The sequence below is a fragment of the Oncorhynchus clarkii genome, unplaced genomic scaffold, assembly GCF_045791955.1.
Source record: "Oncorhynchus clarkii lewisi isolate Uvic-CL-2024 unplaced genomic scaffold, UVic_Ocla_1.0 unplaced_contig_796_pilon_pilon, whole genome shotgun sequence".
Taxonomy (NCBI): domain Eukaryota; kingdom Metazoa; phylum Chordata; class Actinopteri; order Salmoniformes; family Salmonidae; genus Oncorhynchus; species Oncorhynchus clarkii.
Window position 1 is genome coordinate 167501 of NW_027257956.1, and position 27500 is coordinate 195000.

General features: G+C 44.5%; 2 protein-coding genes across 3 annotated transcripts in view; both read left to right on the forward strand.

The window, feature by feature from the left end:
• The window catches only part of LOC139394255 (receptor-type tyrosine-protein phosphatase R-like), an 87456-nt gene extending 67225 nt beyond the window's left edge, over positions 1-20231 (forward strand). The window contains exons 9-15 of the mRNA XM_071142281.1: positions 6349-6538; positions 7771-7855; positions 10375-10454; positions 13268-13405; positions 14950-15060; positions 16737-17008; positions 19956-20231. Of these exons, the coding sequence (XP_070998382.1) occupies positions 6349-6538; positions 7771-7855; positions 10375-10454; positions 13268-13405; positions 14950-15060; positions 16737-17008; positions 19956-20049 (970 nt within the window). The 3' untranslated portion in view covers positions 20050-20231. The remainder of the gene's footprint in view (positions 1-6348; positions 6539-7770; positions 7856-10374; positions 10455-13267; positions 13406-14949; positions 15061-16736; positions 17009-19955) is intronic.
• Positions 20232-27059: 6828 nt separating this feature from the next.
• Positions 27060-27500, forward strand: part of LOC139394261 (receptor-type tyrosine-protein phosphatase beta-like) — a 113480-nt gene continuing 113039 nt past the window's right edge. The window contains exon 1 of one of the 2 annotated variants that reach the window (XR_011629811.1): positions 27060-27500. This exon is cut by the window's right edge and continues 536 nt beyond it. The gene's annotated coding sequence lies outside the window, so the exon portion shown is untranslated. The other variant, XM_071142284.1, reaches the window with a different exon arrangement.

The following is a 27500-nucleotide window of genomic DNA, read 5'->3' on the forward strand; positions in this document are numbered from 1 at the left end:
TCGTCTCCTTGTAAAAAGAAGCATGAGCAGTGTGGGTTCAGTTGTCCACTAAATCATCTCACAATGATTCTGGGTTGAAAGACTGAAACCATGTAACCGTTTTGAAGTAGTCTATAGCCTCATTGTCCCAGAGCTGGAGGGTCTCTCAATAGCTGGGCTGTAGTCTATAGCCTGATTGTCCCAGAGCTGGAGGGTCTCTCTCAATAGCTGGGCTGTAGTCTATAGCCTGATTGTCCCAGAGCTGGAGGGTCTCTCAATAGCTGGGCTGTAGTCTATAGCCTGATTGTCCCAGAGCTGGAGGGTCTCTCTCCATAGCTGGGCTGTAGTCTATAGCCTGATTGTCCCAGAGCTGTAGGGTCTCTCTACACAGCTGGGCTGTAGTCTATAGCCTGATTGTCCCAGAGCTGGAGGGTCTCTCTCCATAGCTGGGCTGTAGTCTATAGCCTGATTGTCCCAGAGCTGGAGGGTCTCTCTACATAGCTGGGCTGTAGTCTATAGCCTGATTGTCCCAGAGCTGGAGGGTCTCTCTCCATAGCTGGGCTGTAGTCTATAGCCTGATTGTCTCAGAACTGGAGGGTCTCTCTCCATAGCTGGGCTGTAGTCTATAGCCGGATTGTCCCAGAGCTGGAGGGTCTCTCTCAATAGCTGGGCTGTAGTCTATAGCCTGATTGTCCCAGAGCTGGAGGTCTCTCTCCATAGCTGGGCTGTAGTCTATAGCCTGAATGTCCCAGAGCTGGAGGGTCTCTCTCCATAGCTGGGCTGTAGTCTATAGCCGGATTGTCCCAGAGCTGGAGGGTCTCTCTCAATAGCTGGGCTGTAGTCTATAGCCTGATTGTCCCAGAGCTGGAGGTCTCTCTCCATAGCTGGGCTGTAGTCTATAGCCTGAATGTCCCAGAGCTGGAGGGTCTCTCTCCATAGCTGGGCTGTAGTCTATAGCCTGATTGTCCCAGAACTGGAGGGTCTCTCTCAATAGCTGGGCTGTAGTCTATAGCCTGATTGTCCCAGAGCTGGAGGGTCTCTCTCAATAGCTGGGCTGTAGTGTATATGAGGTCAGGGCAGGGTTTGGTTGGATGTTGGCGGCCAATCAAGAACTGTCCTAGTGACACAAAGAACGGACGGATGGGGGAGAGGACAAGGAGGAGGGGGAGGGGTAGAGGGGGAGAGGAGGGGAGGAGGGGTAGGAGGTGAAGAGGAGAGGAGGGAGGGGAGAGGGAGAAGGAGGGGATGAGGGGGAGAGGAGGGGAAGGAGGGGGGAGGAGGCAGAGGAGGGGTGAGGAGAGGAGGGGGAAGGAGGGGAAGGGGTGAAGTCTAAAGTCTTTAATGTTGCTCTTCCTCTCTGGCTTGACTTTAGAAGAACACTGTAAGTGATGTCTGGGAAACTTTCCACTGCTGCTTTTAACTACACAGAGAGAGAGACAGAGAGAGAGACACGGAGAGAGACAGCGAGAGAGACACAGAGAGAGACACAGAGAGAGAACAGAGAGAGACACAGAGAGAGAACACAGAGAGAGACACAGAGAGAGAGACACAGAGAGAGACACAGAGAGAGAACACAGAGAGAGACACAGAGAGAGACACAGAGAGAGACACAGAGAGAGACACAGAGAGAGACACAGAGAGACACAGAGAGAGACACAGAGTGAGACACAGAGTGAGACACAGAGTGAGACACAGAGAGAGACACAGAGAGAGACACAGAGAGAGACACAGAGAGAGACAGAGAGAGAGACACAGAGAGAGACAGAGAGAGACACAGAGAGAGACACAGAGAGAGACACAGAGAGAGACACAGAAAGAGACACAGAGAGAGAACACACAGAGAGACACAGAGAGAGAACACAGAGAAAGAACACAGAGAGAGACACATAGAGAGACACAGAGAGAGACACAGAGAGAGACACAGAGAGAGACACAGAGAGAGACCACAGAGAGAGAACACAGAGAGAGACACAGAGAGAGACACAGAAAGAGACACAGAGAGAGAACACAGAGAGAGACACAGAGCGAAACTGGTTTGAAGACATTTGAAGGTTTTCATCGTGCGTTTACACCAAGCAGATTAGATGTTGTAGCTACACACAATCCCCAAATGAATGGCTGATACCAGCAGATTGTATCATGTCCCAGCAGTAAGTTGTGGGTTATGTTATCACATCCCACTGCACTCAGGTGAACTGTTACATGCTGGCCAGAGTCCAGAGGCATTGAGCCGTGGTATTTTCCCCCGACCTCTAACATCTGATTGTGTTTGGTGGCAGGTGTTCTCCGTAGAGTACGTGTAGAATGAGGGGTAGACCACCTCCTCTGCCTTAGTCTGAGGAAGGTGGGAACAGGGAGGAGCAGGAAGAGGAGGAGGAAAGGAGGAGGAGAAGGAGGGAAGAGGGGGAGAAGAGGAGGAGGAGGAGGAGGAGGAAGGGGGGGAGTAGGAGGGAAGAGGGGGAGAGGAGGAGGAGGAGGATGAGGAGGAAAATAAGGGAATGAGGAGGAGGACGAGAAGGACTGGAGAGGGGGAGGAGGAGGAAGGAAGGGGGGGAGAAGGAGGGAAGAGGGAGAGAAGGAGGAGATGGAGGATGTAGAAGAGGAGGAGGAGGGAATGAGGAGGAGGATGAGAAGGATGGAAGAGGTGGAGGAGGAGGAAGGAAGGGGGGAGGAGGAGGAAGGAAGGGGTGGAGAAGGAGGAGATGGAGGACATAGAGGAGGAGGTAGAGGAGGAGGGAAGAGGACGTCTTGGTTCTTTCTCAAATAATCTTACCTCGATTGCTCACCTCCTCTCCTCACCTCCTTCTCTAAACCCATTGAAGGAGAAGGTACATAGCCCCTCCCCCTCTGACCTTCTCCTAGTATACAGTTGAGAAGGAGGTGAGGAAAGATGAATTGAGATTGAGGCCCCTTATGTCACAAGTCATCCTGATGTTTATAAGAAGGAAGTGAGAGAATGTTCCGGAACAGGCCTCTGTCAGGAATGTTCTTTATGTAAAACAATGAAGCAGGATAAAATGCAATGAGAGAGGGTTCATTTCACTGGCAGGTGTCTCATGGTGATAGATTTTGGGGGGGAATATTGTCAAGTGCTTTTGTAACATGTTGGAGTGCAGTTTGAGGATGCCTGATAACGCTCAGGTCTGGAACTGTAATGTCTATTTCCTCTATGTAAATGTAGGTTAGAATGTATATATTATATGACAGGAAGAAGATCATTAACACTGTCAGCATTATATATTTAATGCAATAAGGCCGGAGGAGGTGTGGTATATGGCCAATATAACACGGCTAAGGGTTGTTCTTAGGCACGACGCAACGCTGAGTGCCAGGATACAGCCCTTAGCTGTGGTATATGGCCAATATACCACGGCTAAGGGTTGTTCTTAGGCACGACGCAACGCTGAGTGCCAGGATACAGCCCTTAGCTGTGGTATATGGCCAATATACCACGGCTAAGGGTTGTTCTTAGGCACGACGCAACGCTGAGTTTCTGGATACAGCCCTTAGCTGTGGTATATGGCCAATATACCACGGCTAAGGGTTGTTCTTAGGCACGACGCAACGCTGAGTGCCAGGATACAGCCCTTAGCTGTGGTATATGGCCAATATACCACGGCTAAGGGTTGTTCTTAGGCACGACGCAACGCTGAGTTTCTGGATACAGCCCTTAGCTGTGGTATATGGCCAATATACCACGGCTAAGGGTTGTTCTTAGGCACGACGCAACGCTGAGTTTCTGGATACAGCCCTTAGCTGTGGTATATGGCCAATATACCACGGCTAAGGGTTGTTCTTAGGCACGACGCAACGCTGAGTTTCTGGATACAGCCCTTAGCTGTGGTATATGGCCAATATACCACGGCTAAGGGTTGTTCTTAGGCACGACGCAACGCTGAGTGCCAGGATACAGCCCTTAGCTGTGGTATATGGCCAATATACCACGGCTAAGGGTTGTTCTTAGGCACGACACAACGCTGAGTGCCAGGATACAGCCCTTAGCTGTGGTATATGGCCAATATAACACGGCTAAGGGCTGTTCTTAGGCACGACGCAACGCTGAGTGCCAGGATACAGCCCTTAGCTGTGGTATATGGCCAATATAACACGGCTAAGGGCTGTTCTTATGCACGACGCAACGCTGAGTGCCAGGATACAGCCCTTAGCTGTGGTATATGGCCAATATACCACGGCTAAGGGTTGTTCTTAGGCACGACACAACGCTGAGTGCCAGGATACAGCCCTTAGCTGTGGTATATGGCCAATATAACACGGCTAAGGGCTGTTCTTATGCACGACGCAACGCTGAGTGCCAGGATACAGCCCTTAGCTGTGGTATATGGCCAATATAACACGGCTAAGGGCTGTTCTTATGCACGACGCAACGCTGAGTGCCAGGATACAGCCCTTAGCTGTGGTATATGGCCAATATACCACGGCTAAGGGCTGTTCTTATGCACGACGCAACGCTGAGTGCCAGGATACAGCCCTTAGCTGTGGTATATGGCCAATATAACACGGCTAAGGGCTGTTCTTAGGCACGACACAACGCTGAGTGCCAGGATACAGCCCTTAGCTGTGGTATATGGCCATATACCACAAACCCCTGAGGTGCCTTATTGCTGTTATAAACTGGTTACCAACGTAATTAGAGCTGTAAAAATACATGTTTTGTCATACCCGTGGTATACAGTCTGATATACTACGGCCGTCGGCCAATCAGCATTCAGGGCTCGAACCACCAAGTTGATTATTTTAAACAATATACACTTAGAAACCTGAGTGGTGTCACTAACCACGCACATGCCATCTTCCTGTCAAGTAAAACAGTACGGAGTGACAGGCACCAGCAGCCCTAACCTGTGACTCCACTGCCTCTGAATAGACTGCCATTTGGGCTCAGACCACAAGAACAAAAGGGAAAGGCGTGACTCTCTGACAGGAAACTGGCTACTTCCTGAGCCGCCATGGGGCTGATTGTTGCAGGACTGCAGTTCAGAGTGGACACACAACACTGAATGTTCGGTCCAGACTGGAACAATTCCCTTTGGTCTGTGCTCGGCATTCAGTGTCAACAACTGAGAAAACAGAGATATGCTGGTCTCTGCATTGTTGAAGATTTTTGGCAAAATGGTCATCGAGATGTTACAATGGCTGAGCAGCCAGATGGAGAGAGAGAGAGAGACAGAGAGACAGAGAGAGAGAGACAGAGAGAGACAGAGAGAGAGACATAGAGAGACAGAGAGAGACAGAGAGACAGAGAGACAGAGAGAGAGAGAGAGAGAGACAGAGAGAGAGAGAGAGAGGCAGAGCGAGACAGAGAGAGAGACAGAGAGAGACAGAGAGAGACAGAGAGAGAGAGAGGGAGAGACATAGAGAGACAGAGAGAGACAGAGAGACAGAGAGACAGAGAGAGAGAGAGAGAGAGACAGAGAGAGAGAGAGAGAGAGGCAGAGCGAGACAGAGAGAGAGACAGAGAGAGACAGAGAGAGAGAGAGACAGAGAGATACAGAGACAGAGACAGAGAGAGACAGAGAGAGAGAGAGAGAGACAGAGAGAGAGACTATATACTGTATATATGCGTGCGTGTGTGTATTAATTTGTGCATGTGCGTGCACGTGTGTGTGTTCTATAGCGGGTGTCAGGGGGTCAGGAAGACCTGTCTCTGTGGTGATTGGGCATTAGCTGGTGTCAAGGGGTCAGGAAGACCTGTCTCCGTGGTGATTGGGCATTAGCTGGTGTTAAGGGGTCAGGAAGACCTGTCTCCGTGGTGATTGGTCATTAGCTGGTGTCAGGGAGTCAGGAAGACATGTCTCCTTGGTGATTGGGCATTAGCTGGTGTCAGGGAGTCAGGAAGACCTGTCTCCTTGGTGATTGGTCATTAGCTGGTGTCAGGGAGTCAGGAAGACATGTCTCCTTGGTGATTGGGCATTAGCTGGTGTCAGGGGGTCAGGAAGACCTGTCTCCATGGTGATTGGTCATTAGCCAGAGTTTGTTCTTAACAGTTTGTTGTTGTTCTGGAAGCCCAGCCAACCGGGACCGGACGCCATATTTAACCCCCTCTGATTGGGCCAGGGTAAACAATGAGAAGGTGATTTGATGTGGGCGTGCGAATAGACCAAGACATGTTATCTTCAGGAGATGAGGAGGAACAAACAAATAGAATTTAAAGATAGTCCAGTCGAGTTCAACAATTGTTCCCTTGATTAGCCAGTTACAGTAATCTGTCGCCCATGTTGCTAGGCAGAATACGGTTTGTTTATGACCCGCATTCTGCCAATAGAAACACCACAGTAAGCCACTCTGAGAAAAGGCAGATCAACGTAGAACGAGGAAAAGACCATGTTAACATGTGTTTTGGTCCTGTAGGAGAGGCTCCAACGTCTCCCTGGTGCTGGACATGTCCTCCCTGGCCTCAGTGGAGCCCCTGAACTGTGGGGTGGTGACCCCCAGAGAGAGGGCCACTCAGGAGTACCTGCAGTCAGCCAGCCGGACCCTGTCCAGACAGCAGCTACGAGACGTGGTGCTCAACACACAGACGCTGCACGCAGAGTTTGCTGTGAGTGGAATGAACACATGCATGCACACACACACACACCACACACACACACACACACACACACACACACACACACACACACACCACACACACACACACACACACACGCACACACACCACACACACACACAAACACACGCACGCACACACACGCACACACACGCACACACCATACACACACACACACACACACACACCACACACACACGCACACACACGCACACACCATACACACACACACACACCACACACACACACACAGCTACGAGACGTGGCGCTCCACACACAGACCCTACACACAGGGTTCGTCGTGAGTGAACAAAACGTCAACACAACCACTACACAGCGTTGTGTTCCTGTGGTCAACTACTTGATTAATCAACTCTGTTATTCAAGACCGGATAGCCTATTACATTTGTGTATGTGGAACAATCCACCTCAACATTTATGGGCTGTTTAAACCATTTGATTTAAATCAAATCAAAACAAATGTATTTATATAGCCCTTCGTACATCAGCTGATATCTCAAAGTGCTGTACAGAAACCCAGCCTAAAACCCCAAACAGCAAGCAATGCAGGTGTAGAAGCACAGTGGCTAGGAAAAACTCCCTAGAAAGGCCAAAACCTAGAAAGAAACCTTGAGAGGAACCAGGCTCTGAGGGGTGGCCAGTCCTCTTCTGGCTGTGCCGGGTGGAGATTATAACAGAACATGGCCAAGATGTTCAAATGTTCATAAATGACCAGCATGGTCCAATAATAATAAGGCAGAACAGTTGAAACTGGAGCAGCAGCACGGCCAGATGGACTGGGGACAGCAAGGAGTCGTCATGTCAGGTAGTCCTGAGGCATGGTCCAAGGGCTCAGGTCCTCCGAGAGAGAGAAAGAGAGAATTAGAGAGGGCACACTTAAATTCACACAGGACACCGAATAGGACAGGAGAAGTACTCCAGATATAACAAACTGACCCTAGCCCCCCGACACATAAACTACTGCAGCATACATACTGGAGGCTGAGACAGGAGGGGTCAGGAGACACTGTGGCCCCATCCGAGGACACCTCCAGACAGGGCCAAACAGGAAGGATATAACCCCACCCACTTTGCCAAACACAGCCCCCACACCACTAGAGGGATATCTTCAACCACCAACTTGCTTCATGAGTTAAATTGTGTTTTTGTTTGTCTGTTTTTGTTTGTTTGTTTTTGTTTGTCTGTTTTGTTTGTCCGTTCAGGAAATCCCAATGAACTTTGTGGATCCAAAGGTGATGGACATTTCCAGTCATGGAACCAAAAACAGATACAAGACAATACTGCCAAGTAAGTATATTAGATTTTTAATATGTATTAGTTCATTAAGCATTAAGACTCGAGGGGGGTGTGGTATATGCCCAATATAACACGGCTAAGGGTTGTTCTTTAAGCACGACACAACGCGGAGTGCCTGGACACAGCCCTTAGCCGTGGTATATTAGCCATATACCACAAACCCCCAAGGTGCCTTATTGCTGTTATAAACTGGTTACCAACGTAATTAGAGCTGTAAAAATACATGTTTTGTCATACCCATATATGGTCTGATATACCACGGATTTCAGCCAATCAGCATTCAGGTCTGGAACCACCCAGTTTATAAGGACTAATTGACCACCCACAGAGCCACAACATGTTGTGTGGTCCACAGACTAAGGCTATGGTGTTAATGTGAGGGTCAGTGTCGTGTCGCGGTAGATTAGGCTTGTCTATCTCACACAGCAGTAGTTCTGTCAACCTGTCACTGTCTGTTATTGTCAACCTTTGGGCTCACACACACACACACACACACACGAACACACACACACACACACACACACACACACACACACACACACACGAACACACACACACACACGAACACACACACACACACACACACACACACACACACACGAACACACACACACACACGAACACACACACACACACACACACACACACACACACACACACACACGAACACACACACACACACGAACACACACACACACACGTACACACACACACACACGTACACACACACACACACACACACACACACACACACGAACACACACACACACACGCACACACACACACACACACACACACACACACACACACACACACACACACACACACACACACGAACACACACACACACACGAACACACACACACACACACACACACACACACACACACACACGAACACACACACACACACGAACACACACACACACACGTACACACACACACACACGTACACACACACACACACACACACACACACACACATAGACAAACATTCTCTGCAGCGCATGATATGTTGTTGTGTGCAGCATGTGTTTGGCTGGTCGACCTCTATGTAAGCAACACTGAATACAACCAAACATAGCCAACCGCCACAACCTCTCCTGGTCATACAGGAAGTGTTTTAGTGCTGCCCTGTCTGGTTGGTTAGCCTGGTGGACGGAAGTGGTCAAATATAAACCAAATGTCTGAGATGAGCTGTTCCTTCCTGATTCTTTAAACAGCCTCTAGGTGTGTCCCAAATGGTGTCCTATTCCCTAGTGTTCTGCCTTTAACCCTGTGGGTCCTGATCAAAAGTACTGCACTAACTAGGGAATAGGGTACTATAGTAGCGCACTAACTAGGGAATAGGGTGCTATAGTACTGCACTAACTAGGGAATAGGGTGCTATAGTAGCGCATTAACTAGGGAATAGGGTGCTATAGTAGCGCACTAACTAGGGAATAGGGTGCTATAGTACTGCACTAACTAGGGAATAGGGTGCTGTAGTAGCGCACTAACTAGGGAATAAGGTGCTATAGTAGTGCACTAATTAGGGAATAGGGCACTGTAGTAGCGCACTAACTAGGGAATAGGGTGTTAAAGTAGTGCACTAATTAGGGAATAGGGTGTTATAGTACTGCACTAACTAGGGAATAGGGTGCTATAGTACTGCACTAACTAGGGAATAGGGTGTTATAGTAGTGCACTAACTAGGAAATAGGGTGCTGTAGTAGCGCATTAACTAGGGAATAGGGTGCTATGGTAGTGCACTAACTAGGGAATAGGGCGCTGTAGTAGCGCACTAACTAGGGAATAGGGTGCTATAGTAGTGCACTAACTAAGGAATAGGGTGCTATAGTAGCGCACTAACTAAGGAATAGGGTGCTATATTAGTGCACTAACTAAGGAATAGGGTGCTATAGTAGCGACTAAGTAGGGAATAGGGTGTTATAGTAGTGCACTAACTAGGGAATAGGGTGTTATCGTAGTGCACTAACTAGGGAATAGGGTGTTATAGTAGTGTGTGTGTGTGTGTGTGTGTGTGTGTGTGTGTGTGTGTGTGTGTGTGTGTGTGTGTGTGTGTGTGTGTGTGTGTGTGTGTGTGTGTGTGTGTGTGAATGACATCATTCTGTAATAAAAAGACAGTTGGGTTGGAATGTTACTGTCTTCCCGTTCACACCTTGGAACGTTATCAGGCTTCCTGTCTGAACCAGCAGTCTTCCTTCAACACGCAGAGCACAGAGGGGTCTGGGGTCTGGGGTTGAGGTTGGGGTCTGGGGTCTGGGGTTGAGGTTGGGGTCTGGGGTTGTAGTCTGGGGTTGAGGTCTGGGGTTGAGGTCTGGGTTTGAGGTTGGGGTCTGGGGTTGAGGTTGAGGTCTTTGTGGGCTATACTCAGCCTTGTCTCAGTGTGTTCTGTCTGGAACCTCCAGTCACTAACATATCTATCTGATTCTACCAGCTGGAACCCTTTAGTCACTAACATATCTATCTGATTCTAATAGCTGGTAACATATCTGTTGTCACCTGTAGATCCACATTCCAGAGTGATCCTGAGGACCAAGAGCTCCTTAGACCCTCTCAGCAACTACATCAACGCCAACTACATTAGGGTAAGTTACACGCACGCACGCACACACACACACACACACACACACACACACACACACACACACACACACACACACACAGACAGACATGCAGCCACACACACATACACACACACACACACACACACACACACACACACACACACACACACACACACACACACACACACACACACACACACACACACACAATGCCAATTACAGAGTAAATTATCCACCAGGCATGTGAGCCCAGGGACTGTTCTGGGTTCTTAACCTTTGTTTGTGAACACATTGAATTCTGAACCCAAACCAAAACAGGTGGATGTTGTGTTTGTAAAACAACAGTGATCTCTTAGTTAGAGCCAAAATGGCACATGATAGCGCTCTCATAATGAACAGGTAAAAAACATTTCCTGAAAGTTGTCTGTACAGGTATGCATAGCCAGATTATGACACAGATTAAAGTTGTCTGTACAGGTATGCATAGTCAGATTATAACACAGATTAAAGTTGTCTGTACAGGTATGCATAGTCAGATTATAACACAGATTAAAGTTGTCTGTACAGGTATGCATAGTCAGATTATAGCACAGGTTAAAGTTGGTTGTACAGGTATGCATAGACAGATTATAACACAGATTAAAGTTGGCTGTACAGGTATGCATAGTCAGATTATAACACAGATTAAAATTGGCTGTACAGGTATGCATAGTCAGATTATAACACAGATTAAAGTTGTCTGTACAGGTATGCATAGTCAGATTATAACACAGATTAAAGTTGTCTGTACAGGTATGCATAGTCAGATTATAGCACAGGTTAAAGTTGGTTGTACAGGTATGCATAGTCAGATTATAACACAGATTAAAGTTGGCTGTACAGGTATGCATAGTCAGATTATAACACAGATTAAAGTTGTCTGTACAGGTATGCATAGTCAGATTATAACACAGATTAAAGTTGTCTGTACAGGTATGCATAGTCAGATTATAACACAGATTAAAGTTGTCTGTACAGGTATGCATAGTCAGATTATAACACAGATTAAAGTTGTCTGTACAGGTATGCATAGTCAGATTATAACTCAGATTAAAGTTTGCTGTACAGGTATGCATAGTCAGAATAAAACACAGATTAAAGTTGTCTGTACAGGTATGCATAGTCAGGTTATAACACAGATTAAAGTTGTCTGTACAGGTATTCATAGTCAGATTATAACAGATTAAAGTTGTCTGTACAGGTATGCATAGTCAGATTATAACACCGATTAAAGTTGTCTGTACAGGTATGCATAGTCAGAATAAAACACAGATTAAAGTTGTCTGTACAGGTATGCATAGTCAGGTTATAACACAGATTAAAGTTGTCTGTACAGGTATTCATAGTCAGATTATAACAGATTAAAGTTGTCTGTACAGGTATGCATAGTCAGATTATAACAGATTAAAGTTGTCTGTACAGGTATGCATAGTCAGAATAAAACACAGATTAAAGTTGTCTGTACAGGTATGCATAGTCAGATTAGAACAGATTAGAGATTAGAACGGAACTCATGAAACATAGTTACATTTTTTTCATTCTATCACCCTGGATTCTAACTGGTCATCTTTAGTTTAGTTCATGCCTTCATATTTCATATTATATTATGCAGTCATATCCCAGTGTTGTTGAACTGATTGGTGTGATATAAGACTTGTTCCCTTTTTAAACAAACAAACAACTTCAGATTCTCCCTATCGGGTTTCTCCATCTTGGGAAAGAAAAGCGTAGCAGTGAGGCCAGGGGAGCGAGGACATTGTTTCTGTTGTTTCCATGTAAATCTATGGAGAGAACAGAAGGAGAGAGAGGGCAGGCCGGAGGAACTAGTGAACTCACTCTCTAATGACCCGTTGAGCTGCAGATACAATAGGGCCACTTCCCCTGTAGTCACTGCAGGAAGCTCAACTACTAGCATGACTTCACAATGGCACCCTGTTCCCTATTTAGTGCAATACATTCTGGTCAAAAGTAGTGCACTATATAGGGAATAGGGTGCCATATGGGACATAACACTCTCATTTTCTCTTTCACACCATAGAGGCTATTCAGACCTGCTGTGGTTTATCTCTCTCTGGACAGTAGCTAACACCATAGAGGATAATCAGACCTGCTGTGGTTTATCTCTCCCTGGACAATAGCTAACACCATAGAGGATATTCAGACCTGCTGTGGTTTATCTCTCTCTGGACAGTAGCTAACACCATAGAGGATATTCAGACCTGCTGTGGTTTATCTCTCTCTGGACAGTAGCTAACACCATAGAGGCTATTCAGACCTGCTGTGGTTTATCTCTCTCTGGACAGTAGCTAACACCATAGAGGCTATTCAGACCTGCTGTGGTTTATCTCTCTCTGGACAGTAGCTAACACCATAGAGGCTATTCAGACCTGCTGTGGTTTATCTCTCTCTGGACAGTAGCTAACACCATAGAGGATAATCAGATAATTGGCCCAGCGTCGTCCGGGTTTGGCCGCGGTAGGCCGTCATTGTAAATTGGTTCTTAACTTACTTTCCTAGTTAAATAAAGGTTAAATAAAACAATTATAAAAAAATATATAAATAGCAGCACACATTAAGACAGAAATATGAACACCTAATGAATGGGTTAGTGACTATGCTGTCTAAACAACCTGTCCATTCATCATGCCTTAACAAGCTAGTCCCCAGTCTAGTGACGGTTTACAAAAACTATTTTGGTCCAGTCAAGAATTCCTGTGTACCAGTTTGATAATAGCCCTCCCTCCCTCCCTCCCTCCCTCCCTCCCTCCCTCCCTCCCTCTCTCTGACATCTGCAGGGTTACCTAGGCGATGAGAAGGCCTACATCGCCACCCAGGGTCCCATGATCAACACAGTGAATGATTTCTGGCAGATGGCCTGGCAGGAAGACTGTCCTGTCATCATCATGATCACCAAGCTCAGGGAAAAGAACGAGGTACGGGTGCACTCACTCACTCACTCACTCACTCACTCACTCACTCACTCACTCACTCACACACACACACACACACACACACACACACACACACACACACACACACACACACACACACACACACACACACACACACACACACACACACACACACACACACACACATCATGCTCAGGTAGCATCAGGCTCAGGTAGCATCAGGCTCAGATAGCATCAGGCTCAGGTAGCATCATGCTCAGGTAGCATCAGGCTCAGGTAGCATCAGGCTCAGGTAGCATCAGTCTCAGGTAGCAACAGGCTCAGGTAGCATCAGGCTCAGGTAGCAACAGTCTCAGGTAGCATCAGGCTCCGGTAGCATCAGGCTCAGGTAGCATCAGTCTCAGGTAGCATCAGTCTCAGGTAGCATCAGTCTCAGGTAGCATCAGGCTCAGGTAGAATCAGGCTCAGATAGCATCAGGCTCAGGTAGCATCAGTCTCAGGTAGCATCAGGCTCAGGTAGCATCAGTCTTGATTTGTCATGCTGATCAAAGCTCTAATCAAATTACATTTTTAAGTATATTTATATGGTTTCTATGCTTTAGAATGAGTGGGAGAAAAGTGATTTATTCTCAGGATGATTTTTTTTTCTTTTTAATACCCGGGAAAATATTCAACCCTAACACACACACACACACACACACACACACACACACACACACACACACACACACACACACAGGAACCCATAGATAGGTGTAAACAAATATGTACGTGATTCTACACATGTAAATTTGACAGGATCACATGACATAATCCTGTTTATCATGTAAATTTGACAGGATTACATGACATAATCCTGTTTATCATGTAAATTTGACAGGATTACATGACATAATCCTGTTTATCATGTAAATTTGACAGGATTACATGACATAATCCTGTTTATCATGTAAATTTGACAGGATCACATGACATAATCCTGTTTATCATGTAAATTTGACAGGATTACATGACATAATCCTGTTTATCATGTAAATTTGACAGGATTACATGACATAATCCTGTTTATCATGTAAATTTGACAGGATTACATGACATAATCCTGTTTATCATGTAAATTTGACAGGATTACATGACATAATCCTGTTTATCATGTAAATTTGACAGGATCACATGACATAATCCTGTTTATCATGTAAATTTGACAGGATTACATGACATAATCCTGTTTATCATGTAAATTTGACAGGATTACATGACATAATCCTGTTTATCATGTAAATTTGACAGGATTACATGACATAATCCTGTTTATCATGTAAATATGACAGGATTACATGACATAATCCTGTTTATCATTTAAATTTGACAGGATTACATGACATAATCCTGTTTATCATGTAAATTTGACAGGATTACATGACATAATCCTGTTTATCATGTAAATTTGACAGGATTACATGACATAATCCTGTTTATCATGTGTTATTGACAGGGTTTATTGGATCAATAGTGATTGGTGATACGATAACATGTGTAATGATTAATAATGCTGTCTGTTCCAGAAATGTGTTCTGTACTGGCCAGAGAGGCGCGGTATCTATGGCAAGGTGGAGGTGCTCATTAACAACGTGACAGAGTGTGACAACTACACCTGTCGGACCCTCAACCTGAAGGTACTTTTCACTTAGGGATGGAACCCATTGATCGTACTGGGTCGCTGTGGGTTTCTAGCTATTTACTATACATTGGAAATCTACACTTTTAAAAGTTCATGTTTTGTTGACTCATACCCAAATAATGTTGACTCATCCTATAGGCCCTTACTCGTACATGTGACCAAAGCAAACTTTGGAGAAAATAAAACACTTCAAAAACCCCACCTGAAACATTTATTTCAAACAGACCGTTTCCAAAATGCTTGCTATTTTCTCAGAGCATGATGTCATCCTCCTGAGGAGGATGAACTGACCAATCAGCGATCTACTTGCATTAATATTTTTTATGACCGGTATACACCCGCACGATTCTGCTGGGGTACGACCACACCCTTCTGTGGTTGGGGTACGACCAGACCATTCTGTTGTTGGGGTACGCCCACACCATTCTGTTGTTGGGGTACGACCACACCATTCTGTTGTTGGGGTACGACCACACCATTCTGTTGTTGGGGTACAACCACACCATTCTGTTGTTGGCGTACGACCACACCATTCTGTTGTTGGGGTACGCCCACACCATTCTGTGGTTGGGGTACGCCCACACAATTCTGTTGTTGGGGTACAACCACACCATTCTGTTGTTGGCGTACGACCACACCATTCTGTTGTTGGGGTACAACCACACCATTCTGTTGTTGGGGTACACCCACACGATTCTGTTGTTGGGGTACGACCACACCATTCTGTTGTTGGGGTACGACCACACCATTCTGTTGTTGGGGTACGCCCACACCATTCTGTTGTTGGGGTACGACCACACCATTCTGTTGTTGGGGTACGACCACACCATTCTGTTGTTGGGGTACGACCACACCATTCTGTTGTTGGGGTACGCCCACACCATTCTGTTGTTGGGGTACGACCACACAGTTCTGTTGTTGGGGTACGCCCACACCATTCTGTTGTTGGGGTACGCCCACACCATTCTGTTGTTGGGGTACGCCCACACCATTCTGTTGTTGGGGTACACCCACACCATTCTGTTGTTGGGGTACGCCCACACCATTCTGTTGTTGGGGTACGCCCACACCATTCTGTTGTTGGGGTACACCCACACCATTCTGTTGTTGGGGTACGCCCACACCATTCTGTTGTTGGGGTACGCCCACACCATTCTGTTGTTGGGGTACGACCACACCATTCTGTTGTTGGCGTACGACCACACCATTCTGTTGTTGGCGTACGCCCACACCATTCTGTTGTTGGGGTACGACCACACCATTCTGTTGTTGGCGTACGACCACACCATTCTGTTGTTGGGGTACGACCACACCATTCTGTTGTTGGGGTACGACCACACCATTCTGTTGTTGGCGTACGACCACACCATTCTGTTGTTGGCGTACGACCACACCATTCTGTTGTTGGGGTACGACCACACCATTCTGTTGTTGGCGTACGACCACACCATTCTGTTGTTGGCGTACGACCACACCATTCCAAAACAGAAAAGCTCCTTTATAACATAATTTATAAAAAATGTTTAGAAGAAAAACTATTTCACTCACATTGTCATTGATTATAGGTCATATTTCATAGAAATCTGTAAACACTGGACAGTTACTTTAAACTAGACTGAAACCACCATCTTGATCTTACTCAAACTGTGTGTGTCTTTGTCTCTTTCACAGCAAGGGGCCCAGAGTCGTGTGGTGAAGCACTACTGGTACACATCGTGGCCGGACCATAAGACCCCAGACAGCGCCCAGCCCCTGCTTCAGCTGATGAGAGACGTGGAGGAGGACAGGACGGGCTCCCCATCGCAGGGACCCGTCATCGTACACTGCAGCGCAGGGATTGGCCGAACGGGCTGCTTCATCGCCACGACGATAGGCTGTCGTCAGTTGGAGCTGGAGGGAGTGGTGGATGTGCTGGGGATTGTGTGTCAGCTCAGAGCGGACAGGTGAGTTACCTACACCTGGTGTATTAGACAGTATGTGGAATAGGTCCAATGTAGTACAATATGTTTACAGCAGACAGGTGAGTTACCTACACCTGGTGTATTAGACAGTATGTGGAATAGGTCCAATGTAGTACAATATGTTTACAGCAGACAGGTGAGTTACCTACACCTGGTGTATTAGACCGTATGTGGAATAGGTCCAATGTAGTACAATATGTTTACAGCAGACAGGTGAGTTACCTACACCTGGTGTATTAGACCATATGTGGAATAGGTCCAGACAGCTGTCTGTTTACAGCAGACAGGTGAGTTACCTACACCTGGTGTATTAGACAGTATGTGGAATAGGTCCAGACAGCTGTCTGTTTACAGCAGACAGGTGAGTTACCTGGTGAAGATAAAGCCATGTCCTCTTTCCTGCTTGTATGCTACTGTGTTTGTGTTGCTCTAATGACCATCAGTGATTACATGCAGGCAGGCAGGCAGGCAGGCAGGCAGGCAGGCAGGCAGGCAGGCAGGCAGGCAGGCAGGATGTGGCTGGGTTAGGACAGACAGACAGTCAGGATGGATGTGGCTGGGTGAGGACAGTCAGACAGTCAGGTTGGACGTGTCTGGGTGAGGACAGTCAGACAGACAGTCAGGATGGATGTGGCTGGGTGAGAACAGTCAGGCAGACAGTCAGGATGGATGTGGCTGGGTGAGGACAGTCAGACAGACAGTCAGGATGGATGTGGCTGGGTGAGGACAGTCAGACAGACAGTCAGGATGGATGTGGCTGGGTGAGGACAGTAGACAGACAGTCAGGATGGATGTGGCTGGGTGAGGACAGTCAGACAGACAGTCAGGATGGATGTGGCTGGGTGAGAACAGTCAGGCAGACAGTCAGGATGGATGTGGCTGGGTGAGGACAGTCAGACAGACAGTCAGGATGGATGTGGCTGGGTGAGGACAGTCAGACAGACAGTGAGGATGGATGTGGCTGGGTGAGGACAGTCAGACAGACAGTCAGACAGACAGTCAGGATGGATGTGGCTGGGTGAGGACAGTCAGGCAGACAGTCAGGATGGATGTGGCTGGGTGAGGACAGTCAGACAGACAGTCAGGATGGATGTGGCTGGGTGAGGACAGTCAGACAGACAGTCAGGATGGATGTTAGGGGGGATGTAGGTGGGTGTGACATAAATCATGCTAAGAAACTTGTACATGAGAAACGTTGTTTTTTTTTTACAAGAGAGGGACAGAACGTGATAATACGTTCCTATCTCTTTCAAACACACACACACACACACACACACACACACACACACACACACACACACACACACACACACACACACACACACACACACACACACACACACACACACACACACACACACACACACACTCATCCCCTGAGCCTGAACAGGGTTTAAGCTGAAATATCTCCCACAGCCTGTCTGTACCAGGATAAATCACTCATCCATTAGGATGAAGCAGTAGCCTGCAGCTCAACAGGGTATCAAGGACTTCATAATGTTGCCATGGTTGAGCTTTAGTTAATCATTGAACAGAATGTACTGAAGCAAACTGCCACTGTACCGTTTAGATGACTGAGTAAGAGTTTAAATGACCTTTTATCGTGACTAATTACCACAGGAGTAAATGAGCTGGAGAGAATCCTAAATGGTTCAGGTATTATGAGACAGAACATTGGTAATTAATGTTCCAAATGTTCAGCAGCGCTAAAATAAGAGATGTTCTTCAGTCACAGTATGAGATGGATTCATTATATTACAGACAGTAGCATGGCCACAACTGATGGAAGGTTTAGTTTAATGAAATGACAGTATGAGATGGATTCATTATATTACAGACAGTAGCATGGCCACAACTGATGGAAGGTTTAGTTTAATGAAATGATAGTATGAGATGGATTCATTATATTACAGACAGTAGCATGGCCACAACTGATGGAAGGTTTAGTTTAATGAAATGATAGTATGAGATGGATTCATTATATTACAGACAGTAGCATGGATGGAAGGTTTAGTTTAATGAAATGACAGTATGAGATGGATTCATTATATTACAGACAGTAGCATGGCCACAACTGATGGAAGGTTTAGTTTAATGAAATGACAGTATGAGATGGATTCATTATATTACAGACAGTAGCATGGCCACAACTGATGGAAGGTTTAGTTTAATGAAATGATTTTCCACTCCTTGTATTTCATAGCATGTTACTAACAGACAGTCAGTCAGGATGTTACTAACAGTCAGTCAGTCAGGATGTTACTAACAGTCAGTCAGGATGTTACTAACAGTCAGTCAGACAGTCAGGATGTTACTAACAGACAGACAGTCAGGATGTTACTAACAGACAGTCAGGATGTTACTAACAGACAGTCAGACAGTCAGGATGTTACTAACAGACAGACAGTCAGGATGTTACTAACAGACAGACAGTCAGTCAGGATGTTACTAACAGACAGTCAGTCAGGATGTTACTAACAGACAGACAGGATGTTACTAACAGACAGACAGTCAGTCAGCATGTTACTAACAGACAGACAGTCAGTCAGCATGTTACTAACAGACAGACAGTCAGTCAGCATGTTACTAACAGACAGACAGTCAGTCAGCATGTTACTAACAGACAGTCAGTCAGCATGTTACTAACAGACAGACAGTCAGTCAGGATGTTACTAACAGACAGACAGTCAGTCAGCATGTTACTAACAGACAGACAGTCAGTCAGGATGTTACTAACAGACAGTCAGTCAGGATGTTACTAACAGACAGACAGTCAGTCAGGATGTTACTAACAGACAGACAGTCAGTCAGCATGTTACTAACAGACAGTCAGTCAGGATGTTACTAACATGCTACCACTGTCACTGGTCCATGTTGTTATTTTAGCCGGGATTCTAATGGCTGCCTTGTCTCTGTGTGTCCTTTTCAGAGGAGGTCTGATCCAGACAGGGGAGCAGTACGAGTTTGTCCACCACGCCTTGAGCCTCTTCGAGACACGCCTCTCCGCCGACACCGGCCAATGAACAGAGGCCAGGAAGTTTTCGTTAAAACATGCCAGGTTTTTCCAGGAAGTGGAATTTAATTTCTCCCTGGCGGGAAGGACCTATCTTACCCGGTGACTGTGAGGTCATGTGACTAATGAGGAAGTGGATGTTTGCGTGACGATTGGATGGTAGATGTCCTTGTGGGCTTTGTCTTTGTGGACATGTATGGACAGCCTGGACTGCTATTGGCTGATTGATTGTGTCTCCTTACAGAGAGAGAGAGATGGAGGTATGGACAGGTGATTTTGTCTCTGAATGTAATGTATCCTTTCTTCTCTTCCTCCTCCTCTTCTCCTTCTTCTACTACTTCCTGTCATTCGTGAGCAGCTCTGCTTCTGAAAACGTTGTTGTGAGCAACCTGCCTCTGTCCAATCAAACTCTCTGATACTGCAGCTCTGTCCAATCAGATTGCCTGATATTGATTCTGTAGTATACCTACACTCTGACCTCTTACTACTATGTGCTACAGTAGATGGGTAGGTAGTCTGTGGTCCTTGAATCGTCCATGGTGTTTCTATTAAAAAGCAAAAAGTACGTTGTTGAAATGAATAGCACTTGTCTTTGTGACTTTACTAGGATATTTTTGAATTATGATTATTTTATTTATTTTTTTAACTATGTGCTGTTACACAAAGGGTATTATTCTGAAGACTGTTATATTCCATTGGAGGTTGGCTTTTCTCTCAGTAACACACTAGAAGCTGCCCCTCTGCCATATACCATACCTCTAATAGCATGCTGATCATCCATTGAAAGATCAGTGTATGAAAGGTGAGGGAACGATTGGGCCTGTCTGCACGGCTACTACACATCAAAAGGTATTTACACCATGGGGATGGCCATTATACACAGTGAATTGGAAGCAAATAACAAACATAAAAAAGCCAGCCGACACGCGGCCCTTCAGGAATTGAGTTTGGCAGCCCCCTGCTATAGGCCCTCCTATAGATCTACCGTATTCACAGAGAACTGTCATGGCCGCCGTGTGATCCAATGTTCCATACCAAAGCTCTCTGTTATCAGGTGCCGTGTGATCCACCCTGGCTCTGAAACGACGTTTCATCAGTAAATCAATCTTTAATAACAACACCTTTTTCTTTTCAGAAAATCATTTATTTTCCATTTCTTATCTTTCACATCCATCCTCAGGTATATTGTGTTGACCGTTAAAGGCCCAGTGCAGTCAAAAACATGATTTCCCCCCCCCTGTGTTTTATATATATACATATACTATGATGTTGGAATAAGGCAGTTAATTGAAATTGAGATAAAAACGGCTGCGTTGGGCCTTTAAGCATCACAGATATATGACAACTTTCTTTACCAAAATGTTTGTGTTTAAATGACATGTCATGTTTAATTGTTGATCATATAGATTAAATTATAGTAATAATAATGATTTTTAGTTTTATACAATATTAAGATAATGTTTTGATGTGTAACAGTAAACTCTTGATGGTTTGGTACATTTAGACATGATGTTTTCTCTGTATGACTGAATGATTCCCACACCCTTTATCTCTGGAACCAAACCATTATTATAAAGATAACGTCAATCAGACACTTATAAAAAAAAATTGTCTGGATTATCTGACCCTGATTTCAAACTCTGATATAATGTAGCTTCTAAATGCCGAATACATACAGTTGAAGTCAGAAGTTTACATACACCTTAGCCAGATACATTTAAACTCATTTTTTCACCATTCCTGACATTTAATCCCAGTAAAAATTCCCTGTTTTAGGTCAGTTAGGATTAGCACTTTATTTTAATAATGTGAAATGTCAGAATAATAGTAGAGAGAATTATTTCTGTCAGCTTTTATTTCTTTCATCACATTCCCAGTGGGTCAGAAGTTTACAGACACTCAATTAGTATTTGGTAGCATTGCCTTAAAATTGTTTACCTTGGGTCAAACGTTTCGGGTAGCCTTCCACAAGCTGCCCACAAAAGTTGGGTGAATTTTGGCCCATTCCTCCTTACAGAGCTGGTATAACTGAGTCAGGTTACACCTAGGTAAGCCTACTTGCTCGCACATGCTTTTTCAGAATCTGCCCACAAATTGTCTATAGGATTGAGGTCAGGGCTTTGTGATGGCCACTCCAATACCTTGACTTTGTTGTCCTTAAGCCATTTTGCCACAACTTTGGAAGTATGCTTGGGGTCATTGTCCATTTGGAAGACCCATTTGCGACCAAGCTTTAACTTCCTGGACTGATGTCTTGAGATGTTGCTTCAATATATCCACATAATATTCCTACCTCATGATGCCATCTATTTTGTAAAGTGCACCAGTCCCTCCTGCAGCAAAGCACCCCCACAACATGATGCTGCCACCCCCGTGCTTCACGGTTGGGATGGTGTTCTTCGGTTTGCAAGCCTCCCCCTTTTTCCTCCAAACATAACGATGGTCGTTATGGCCAAACAGTTCTATTTTTGTTTCATCACACCAGAGGACATTTCTCTAAAAAGTACGATCTTTGTCCCAATGTGCAGTTGCAAACTGTAGTCTGGCTTTTTTTATGGCGATTTTGGAGCAGTGGCTTCTTCCTTGCTGAGCAGCCTTTCATGTTATGTTGATATAGGACTCGTTTTACTGTGGATATAGATACTTTTGTATCTGCTTCCTCCAGCATCTTCACAAGGTCCTTTGCTGTTGTTCTGGGATTGATTTTCACTTTTCGCACCAAAGTACATTCATCTCTAGGAGACAGAACGTGTGTCCTTCCTGAGCGGTATGACGGCTGCATGGTCCCATGGTGTTTAGACTTGCATACTATTGTTTGTACAGATGAACGTGGTATCTTCAGGTGTTTGGAAATTGCTCCCAAGGATGAACCAGACTTGTGGAGGTCTACATATTTTTTCTGAGGTCTTGGCTGATTTATTTAGATTTTCCCATGATGTTAATCAAAGAGGCACTGAGTTTGAAGGTAGGCCTTGAAATACGTCCACAGGTACACCTCCAATTGACTCACATGATGTCAATTAGCCTATCAGAAGCTTCTAAAGCCATGACATCATTTTCTGGAATTTTCCAAGCTGTTTAAAGGCACAGTCAACATAGTGTATGTAAACTTCTGACTCACTGGAATTGTGATACAGTGAATTATAAGTGAAATAATCTGTCTGTAAACAATTGTTGGAAAAAAATTACTTGTGTCATGCACAAAGTAGATGTCCTAACCGACTTGCCAAAAATATAGTTTATTAACAAGAAATTTGTGGAGTGGTTGAAAAATGACTTTTAATGACTCCAACATCCTAAGTGTATGTAAACTTCCGACTTCAACTGTAGATTGGACATGACTCCCTTCAAACTTTTCTGGTAATTCCTAAAAAATCTGAAGTGAGTTGCACAATTACTAGCTTTGAATCCATCCTGAACAGCGCTCCATTTCACTATGGTCTCACTGGTGAAGCAGAGTAGTATTCAGGGTGGACTCTAGACAAAACAAATACCCCTCCCTGCTCCTTCCTCTTCAAACAAGACATCCTTGAGATCATTTCCTTAACTCCACCAGGGTTTCTAATTCAACAAGACGATTCCCACAAACAGCCAAAGTTGTTCTCGTTGAAAGCTGCTTGCCCAAACAGATCATGATTTATAATAGTTTAGTAGCCTGGAACATCAAACTGAATATATCACTATTTCACTGAAACAGCGGGGAAGCAGAGTAATATTTGTGTTCCGGGCTCGGGTTTTAGTGATCAATAGCCGGACGGTCTATAATCTACATTATGCTTCTCTTCGTGTACATTATATTCATAGGTTGCAAGTTTGGTCACAATATTGTTTTAAACGTTCATGTTGGACTGAGCATTTTGCTAAATGCGTCGTCAATGAGCGCTGATGAAGATTTCGTCAAAAAGCGCATTACAGTGGATTGGAAATACAATGAAATTCAAAATGAGGCAAATCATTTGTAGGAAAACTTTGAATGTCTCCAGATTGACTTTTACTAGCTAGCTAAAATTGAGGGGAGGCCAACGGATTTTAGCTAGCTAACGTTAGCATTGCTAGCTATTTTTGACGAACTTTACAAGCTAATGACAACATTAGACATGTCTAAAGTAAATTTGAAGGCATGATAATGCTGACATTAAGTTGTTTCCTACTAAATATTCGACTACTTTTACAATGTCATCGTATTTCCAGGCACTGTAGTGTAATTTTGACGAAATAGTAGTTAGCCTCCGTCCAGAATGCCTCCGGTAGAGGGCGGCTTGACGACGTTCATAACAATGGCATGACACGACCGAGTGATGGAGGTGCAAGTCATGAATATGTATGATGGAGGAATTTATATACACTACATCTATAAGGGCCATTTAACATAATGTGGACAGGCATATCTATAAGGACCATTAAATATAATGTGGACAGGCATATCTATAAGGACCATTAAACATAATGTGGACAGGCATATCTATAAGGACCATTAAACATAATGTGGACAGGCATATCTATAAGGACTATTAAACATAATGTGGACAGGCATATCTATAAGGACCATTAAACATATTGTGGTCAGGCATATCTATAAGGACCATTAAACATAATGTGGACAGGCATATCTATAAGGACCATTAAACATATTGTGGTCAGGCATATCTATAAGGACCATTAAGCATAATGTGGTCAGGCATATCTATAAGGACCATTAAACATATTGTGGTCAGGCATATCTATAAGGACCACGTAGGAATCTATCTTGCTGCTGAAAATGTGCAAGTGTTCGACCAAGGAGGATACAGATGGCTGTTTGTTGTGTGACAATGAATTGAGAAACATTTCACTTTTTGTATGTACTTATGGATGATTTTTGTATTATTATTTGTGATTAAAAAAGAAGAAAGGTTTTTGAATACATAAAACGTTAACTGTCCATGCATATTGTTTACTGTTAGTAGAGTTGTATCTATCCACTATGTGGGCTTAATGGCCATATTAGCCAGGAGGACAAAGGGTTGTGTTCCAAATGGGACCCTAGAGCCTTTAAAGTGCACTACATTTGACCAGGCCCATAGAGCTCTGATCACAAGTAGTGAACTATCTAGAGAAGAGGGTGGCGTTTAGGACTCAGGCCTATGAGTTCTTCCCTGATGTACTACTAATGGACTTGAATGTTGTGATTAGTTCTCTCCTTGTCCGCCATAATAACCACAGTAGTAACTATTTATATATCTGATATAAGCTGTACATATTGTATGTATGTTTTAATAATGAAATGTACATGTTTGGAGGGCAGCACAGGGAGAGGTGCAGGCCTTAAACAGCTGTTTGTGTTGTTCCTACTACTGAGGGGAAAAGGGGTTTTTATCTTCTACTGTACGACTGGACATCTGTTCACTGAATACTTGCTGGTGCGGAGGAAATATGTTGCCATTAATCTGTATTCCAACTCTTGTAGTGTTTATTCAAAAAAAAACAACAGACCAAAACTAAAATCTAAAACTTAGCTAAAACTAAAACAGTGTGTTGAGTAATTGTTTTGGTGGTTTACTGAGGGTTTAGTACTGAAGCCATGCTATGAACTTTAGACAGCTCCGAAGTGTTCTGTTGACTATATTACTGTACTGTACATGGAATATTCCTGGATGTTACTCTACTACCCTGTGTTGTGCAGAGTTGTACTACGTTGGGAGTACTACGTTGAGAGTTGTACTACCTTGAGAGTACTACGTTGAGAGTTGTACTACCTTGAGAGTACTACGTTGAGAGTAATACTACCTTGAGAGTACTACATTGTACTACCTTGAGAATACTACGTTGAGAGTTGTACTACCTTGAGAGTGCTACGTTGAGAGTTGTACAACCTTGAGAGTACTACATTGTACTACCTTGAGAATACTACGTTGAGAGTTGTACTACCTTGAGAGTACTACGTTGTACTACCTTGAGAGTACTACGTTGAGAGTTGTACTACCTTGAGAGTACTGCGTTGAGAGTTGTACTACCTTGAGAGTGCTACATTGTACTACCTTGAGAGTACTGCGTCGAGAGTTGTACTACCTTGAGAGTACTACGTTGAGAGTTGTACTACCTTGAGAATACTACGTTGAGAGTTGTACTACCTTGAGAATACTAAGTTGAGAGTTGTACTACCTAGAGAGTACTACGTTGAGAGTTGTACTACCTTGACTAGACAGTTAGCGGCTTGAAGATGCCACTAAACTGCCCTGTACCTAAACTGATACTGTACCTAATGAAACTGCTGATACTGTACCTAATGAAACTGCTGATACTGTACCTAATGAAACTGCTGATACTGTACCTAATGAAACTGCTGATACTGTACCTACTGTAAGACGTTGACTTTATAGTCCCTACTGCCAATAAAGAGAAACTGTTTCGAACGATCACACACGGATCTGTTTTTAATTTCATCCTTGCCTCACTTCAGCATTTAAAAAAAATTGTAATGTTGAAAAGTGAAATGTTGTAAAGTGAAATGTTGTAAAGTGAAATGTTGTAAAGTGAAATGTTGTAAAGTGAAATGTTGTAAAGTGAAATGTTGTAAAGTGAAATGTTGTAAAGTGAAATGTTGACAAGTGAAATGTTGCAACACAGTCAAAAGGCACAGCCTCTGAAACATGGCAGATGACTACAGTATTTCAGGGCTCCAGACTGCACTATAGATCTGTGAAAATGTCAAACGGAAACTGTAGTTGTTGAGGTTTGATGTTGTTGTCATACCCAACAGACTATGCTCAGTTGCCGGAAATTGAAAACGAACTAGAATTGAAAATACATTTCGAGCTCTGAGGTTTACTGAAAGTGTTGGTTTCATCGAGAGAGAGAGAGAGAGAGAGAGAGAGAGAGAGAGAGAGTAGGGGACAGCGAGAGAGAGAGAGAGAGAGACAGCGAGAGAGAGACAGAGAGAGAGAGAGAGAGAGAGAGACAGCGAGAGAGAGAGAGAGAGAGAGAGAGAGAGAGAGAGAGAGAGAGAGAGAGCATACAGGAAGGGGAAAAAAGGAGTGGACTACCTAAAAGTAGTTCTGGAGAACAAAGACTTTTGATGCCCTCTCTCTCTCCAAGGGGGAAAGTTTAGAGACACATATTTTAAAACACATCTATAAAAAAAAATTTAAAAAAGTTTTTTATTGAAATTTTACTTATAGAGAATGAAGTATCAACTGCGCACTATTTGACTCATACCCACCAAAGTTCTATATCGTAGTCTAAGGGGGGTCTGGTTGAACGCTGTGGAAGCTTGGAGCTGGAGTCATACAAACATTCTACTGGTTGAGGATATCCTGTAAGGACTCAAGTATCTCACTGTTTGGAGGAGGTGGAACTGGATGGAAGTGTCCGACGTGAAACAGTGATCAGTTGTCTTCACACAACGTCTACTAGGAGTTCCTTACTACTGAATTATCTGAAGAAGAAAAACTATTCTGGGTGATTTTGGAACATTGCAACTGC